The sequence below is a fragment of the Eleutherodactylus coqui genome, chromosome 3 (assembly GCF_035609145.1).
Source record: "Eleutherodactylus coqui strain aEleCoq1 chromosome 3, aEleCoq1.hap1, whole genome shotgun sequence".
Lineage (NCBI taxonomy): Eukaryota > Metazoa > Chordata > Amphibia > Anura > Eleutherodactylidae > Eleutherodactylus > Eleutherodactylus coqui.
Window position 1 is genome coordinate 220,512,636 of NC_089839.1, and position 5,905 is coordinate 220,518,540.

The following is a 5,905-nucleotide window of genomic DNA, read 5'->3' on the forward strand; positions in this document are numbered from 1 at the left end:
GCTCTGACTATCCAGCGACATACTGTCTTCCCACGCCTCCGTTTCCGAGTGCAAAGCATCTGCCTTTTTGCTTTGCAGGGAACTTCTCAAGAGGCATAGCAGAGGAATGGTGACGCTAATGATTGCAGCATCCCCGCTCACCATCTGGGTAGACTCCTCAAATTTTCCAAGGACCTGGCAGATGGCTGCCAACCAGGCCCACTCTTCTGTAAATAATTGAGGAGGCTGACTCCCACTGCGCCGCGCAAGTTGGAGTTGGTATTCCACTATAGCTCTACGCTGCTCATAGAGTCTGGCCAACATGTGGAGCGTAGAGTTCCACTGTGTGGGCACGTCGCACAGCAGTCGGTGCACTGGCAGATTAAACCGATGTTGCAGGGTCCGCAGGGTGGCAGCGTGCGTGTGGGATTAGCGGAAATGTGCGCAGAGCTGGCGCACCTTTCCGAGCATGTATGACAAGTGGGGGTAGCTTTTCAGAAAGCGCTGAACCACCAAATTAAAGACATGGGCCAGGCATGGCATGTGTGTGAGGCTGCCGAGCTGCAGAGCCGCCACCAGTTTACGGCCGTTGTCACACACGACCATGCCCGGTTGGAGGCTCAGCGGCGCAAGCCAGCAGTCGGTCTGCTCTGTCAGACCCTGCAGCAGTTCGTGGGCCGTGTGCCTCTTCTCTCCTAAGCTGAGTAGTTTCAGCACGGCCTGCTGACGCTTGGCCACCGCTGTGCTGCCACGCCGCGTGACACCGACTGCTGGCGACGGGCTGCTGCTGGCACATCTTGATTGCGAGACAGAGGTTGCGTAGGAGGAGGAGGAGGGTGGTTTAGTGGAGGAAGCATACACCCCTGCAGAAACCACCACCGAGCTGGGGCACGCAATTCGGGGGGTGGGTAGGACGTGAGCGGTCCCAGGCTCTGACTCTGTCCCAGCCTCCACTAAATTCACCCAATGTGCCGTCAGGGAGATATAGTGGCCCTGCCCGCCTGTGCTTGTCCACGTGTCTGTTGTTAAGTGGACCTTGGCAGTAACCGCGTTGGTGAGGGCGCGTACAATGTTGCGGGAGACGTGGTCGTGCAGGCCTGGGACGGCACATCGGGAAAAGTAGTGGCGACTGGGAACCGAGTAGCGCGGGGCCGCCGCCGCCATCATGCTTTTGAAAGCCTCCGTTTCCACAAGCCTATACGGCAGCATCTCTAGGCTGATCAATTTTGCAATGTGCACGTTTAACGCTTGAGCGTGCGGGTGCGTGGCGTCGTACTTGCGCTTGCGCTCAAACTGTGGCGCTAGCGACGTCTGGACGCTACGCTGAGAGACATTGCTGGATGGGGCCGAGGACAGCGGAGGTGAGGGTGTGGGTGCAGGCCAAGAGACGGTACTGCCTGTGTCCTCACAGGGGGGTTGGATCTCAGTGGCAGGTTGGGGCACAGGGGAAGAGGCAGTGGTGCAAACCGGAGGCGGTGAACGGGCATCGTCCCACCTTGTGGGGTGCTTGGCCATCATATGCCTGCGCATGCTGGTGGTGGTGCCTCCCCAGCTGATCTTGGTGCGACAAAGGTTGCACACCACTGTTCGTCGGTCGTCAGGCGTCTCTGTGAAAAACTGCCACACCGTAGAGCACCTTGACCTCTGCAGGGTGGCATGGCGCGAGGGGGCGCTTTGGGAACCAGTTGGTGGATTATTCGGTCTGGCCCTGCCTCTACCCCTGGCCACCGCACTGGCTCGGCCTGTGCCCACACCCTGACTTGGGCCTCCGCGTCCTCGCCCGCGTCCACGTCCTCTAGGCCTACCCCTCAGCATGGTGTATTACCAGTAGTGCAGAAACAGAACGCTTTAATTAAATGTGCCGCTTATTGGCCTGTGGTTGGAGGCTGACTTCGCTTACGGAACACCAGGAAATAATTTTGCGCAAGCCTGCTGTAACACTTAGCTGGCTGCGTATGAATTAGGAGGACAACTACACCCAGCACAGACCCAGTACACTGAGGACAGTCACAGGCAGCCCAAATAGATTTTTTTCCCCAAATGTTTTTGGAAAGGCCCACTGCCTATATACACTGTATATGTCTTCTGTCCCTGCGTCACCACTACTGGCCCTGGAGTATGTAAAATAACTGCAGACTGTTGCACTGTGGACTGGAATGTGATGTAACAGCCAACACAGAGCCAGGAAATAATTTTGCGCAAGCCTGCTGTAACACTTAGCTGGCTGCGTATGAATTAGGAGGACAACTACACCCAGCACAGACCCAGAACACTGAGGACGGTCACAGGCAGCCCAAATACATTTTTTTCCCCAAATGTTTTTGGAAAGGCCCACTGCCTATATTCAATAAATATATCTTCTGTCCCTGCCTCACAATATATGTCTTCTGTCCCTGCCTCACCACCACTACTGGCCCTGGAGTATGTATAATTACTGCAGGGCGCAATGCTCTGCACGGCCGATATACAAAAAAACAAAATGTGCAACACTGCAAAAAGCAGCCTCCACACTACTGCACACGGTTAGATGTGGCCCTAAGAAGGACCGTTGGGGTTCTTGAAGCCAAAAATACTCCTAACACTCTCCCTATAGCAGCTCCGGCACCAACAGCACTTTCCCTCCTCTATGTCAGAACAAATCTGTGGTGAGCCGCGGGAGGGGCCGATTTTTATACTCGGGGACACGTAATCTCGCCAGCCACTCACTGCAGGGGGGTGGTATAGGGCTTGAACGTCGCAGGGGGAAGTTGTAATGCCTTCCCTGTCTTTCTATTGGCCAGAAAAGCGCGCTAACGTCTCAGAGATGAAAGTGAAAGTAACTCGAACATCGCGTGGTACTCGTCACGAGTAACGAGCATCTCGAACACGCTAATACTCGAACGAGTATCAAGCTCGGACGAGTACGTTCGCTCATCTCTATTATTTATCTAACGGAAATGCGTTGGACCGATTATCATCTCAGATATTTGTATTTCATCATCAATACCTGCGAATTACTCCTTTTTGTAGGATATTTAGTTATTTACCACTACTTTCTGCTTATTATTAGAGTGCAGTAGTGGTAATGCTGGGTACCGTTTTTTCAGCCACCATGTTTGTGTAACCAGCAGTGTACATATGAAGTAATAGAAGGTACACTGGAGGTCTCGTCCTCTCAATTTAGGCCAAACATACTTTAAAACGTATTGGTCATTTGCTCCACGCTATTAGGTGGAGGATATTGCTCTTTATCACAACACTTCAACAAGACTTTGAAACGTTGAATCATCAAATTCCATCCAGAAATAGTTGTGAATTACTTTGAGATTCGTATTTGTTTGATATCACATCATCCCAGCATCTTTTTCTGACCCTTTTGGGTCCCACGTTTTGTGCGTTGTGTGTTGTGGTTTGTTGTTTGTCTCACTTATTGTTTGGAGGCCTCATTTATTTTAATTAGTTATCAATAAAGGTTATATTTTAAAAGGATCAACCCAGTAAAATTATTTTCGGATCTTTTCTCTGATCCTTCTGCCTCAGTGACAAAGCTTTATTATCGGGCAGCATTATTCTCAGAGGTACTAGCATCACATGACAATTGCTCAACTCCTTTTGTCGAGTAATCCGCCTGCTGGGTGAGCCATCACTGAGCACAGGGAATTAACCACTGTGATACAAGCTAAGACTCCCACATGAACTTACCCTGAAATGCTAATTGCTAACCTATGAAATACTACTTTGGAGGTCCTTGCCCTAAGCTTACAGCCTAGCTTCCTGAAATTGTATTTAAGGACCCACCACCTAACTCTACCTTTGTCAATGGTGTTAATATGCACTATGACCACTGAGTCCTCACTAACCCCTCCTAGTAATCTGTCAACCTGATCATCAACCCGATATGTCAAAATTGAGTGCCAGAAAGACAATGCATTTTATGACAATCCCAGTCTTTCTGACAGATTGCTCTAATTTCCTCTAATAATTGAAGCTTGACTACCAGGATCTGTCTAGCATGCACTATGCTCCTTTTCCCTTCTTGCTGCAGCAGACATTTCCCTGGCAGTTAGAGGACATGTCATGCTGCAGCATTGCTAACCCTGTAATGGCATTCTCCTTATCCACCAACTTTGCTAAGTTGTTGGCGTGTACCAGATCATGCCAACTATGGTCTCTTGCACTCTTCCATTGCCCCTTCTTTTTAATTATCACCCAGCAATCTGCCTAATCATCTTGTACCTATATGCTACAATCCACTCCCAGCGAGTGTCTGCACATATGCCCCAGTGAGTGTCTGCTCGAGCAGCAAACTTCTTTCCATGTTGTCAATTGATTTTCAAGCAGCTCATTTTGATCCAGGATCTGGAGTCCTAAATTTGCAACATGCACCCATCTCATACAGCAGTATGCACCCTCAAACAGCTGTTCAAAGACTGCATTCATGACACAAAAAGTACACTGGACAGCATTGTCAATCATGGATCACATTCTAACTGGGGATAATACAGATAAAACTCCAAATATTTTATGCAATTGAAAAATAACAGAGAGAAACAGTAAATAAATGTAAGTGACTCTCTTCAAAAGTCCCTGAATCTAAAGTCACCTAATCTCACGTCACACACTTAAGACCCTGTACACTTTAGAACACAACACACAGTACAGTTTTGTTTGCTTTTAAGGTCTTAGCTGTAGTAACCCTCGCAAAACAGTCCTTTGTTTCTGCAGTGCGGCCTTCAGATCTTTGCTCCTCAAACTATAGATTAAGGGGTTGAGTAAGGGGGTGATTAGTGCATAGATCACAGTGACCCCTTGGTTCAATGTAAGAAGATTACTTGTGTTAGGAACAAAATAGGTAAAAGTCACTGACACATAAAATATGAAAACCACAGTCAAATGAGATGTACAGGTGGAGAAAGCTTTACGCTTTCCATCACTACTCCGAATTCTGAGCACTGTACTACAAATTCTGAGATATGAGTAAAATGTGGCAACAAAGGCTAAGAGGCTGAGAACACCCCCCATAATGGTTAAGAGTAAAACATTCATGGAAGTATCAGTACAAGAGATCTGGAACAAATGGGGGAGATCACAAAAGAAATTATGGATGAAGTTGGGACCACAGAATGTCAACCTTCTTAAACATAAGATGTAAATGGTGGGTAAGATGAGAGCAGAAGACCAAACTAAAGACACCAACTGAGTGCATGTACTCCAAGACATGAGCTGAGAGTAGTGAAGAGGACGGCAGATGGCTGCATACCGGTCATAAGACATGGAGGACAACAGGAAAACCTCAGAGATCGCAAAATAAATGACCAAAAATATTTGTGCTATGCATTCAGGGAAGGAGATGGACCAGTCCTGGGTGGTGAAGTTAAAAAGCATCCTTGGGGCAGTGACGGATGAGTAGGACATGTCCAAGAATGCCAAGTTTCCAAGAAAGAAATACATGGGTGTATGAAGATGAGCACAAGTTAGAACTAGAAGGATGATGAGAGAGTTACTCAGGAAGGTCATCAGGTAGATGAGCAGAAAGATGATGAAGAGGGCATAGGTGGCATTCTGATCATCTGTCAGACTCATGAGCAGAATGCTGGTGATCATTGTTTGGTTCTTCATCATTCCAGTGTGATTCTTCCTCAAATTTTCCAAATGAACAAAAATGACGGCAACAATGAAACATTGGGAAAATTTGGCGGATAAAAAGATCACAATAGGTGAATATCCAAGCCTGGATATAATATTGCTGATACTAACAGCTAATGGTGTCCTTCCTTTTAAAAATCATTGTTTCTCCCAGGAGCAGAAGCCACAGAAGCCCAAACCTCTGCTCTGCTCATCCATAAATATGTAATAAGGTCTCTGGACACTTATTTCATGTTTGTTTATAGTGTTGGAGTTGGTATTTAATTTTCACAATGCACAGTCTCTCATGAATATCATGAGT

General features: G+C 47.7%; 1 protein-coding gene across 1 annotated transcript; it reads right to left on the reverse strand.

Moving 5' to 3' along the window:
* Nucleotides 1–4,632: 4,632 nt before the first annotated feature.
* On the reverse strand, nt 4,633–5,577 carry LOC136620261 (olfactory receptor 5V1-like). The gene has a single exon (XM_066594965.1). The coding sequence runs from the start codon at nt 5,575–5,577 to the stop codon at nt 4,633–4,635; it is 945 nt and encodes a 314-aa protein (XP_066451062.1).
* Between the last annotated feature and the right edge of the window lie 328 nt (nt 5,578–5,905).

What these genes read in the sequence shown, in the direction of transcription:
- LOC136620261 (XM_066594965.1), bottom strand. Translation starts at nt 5,577, where the DNA reads ATGAAGAACCAAACAATGATCACCAGCATTCTGCTCATGAGTCTGACA.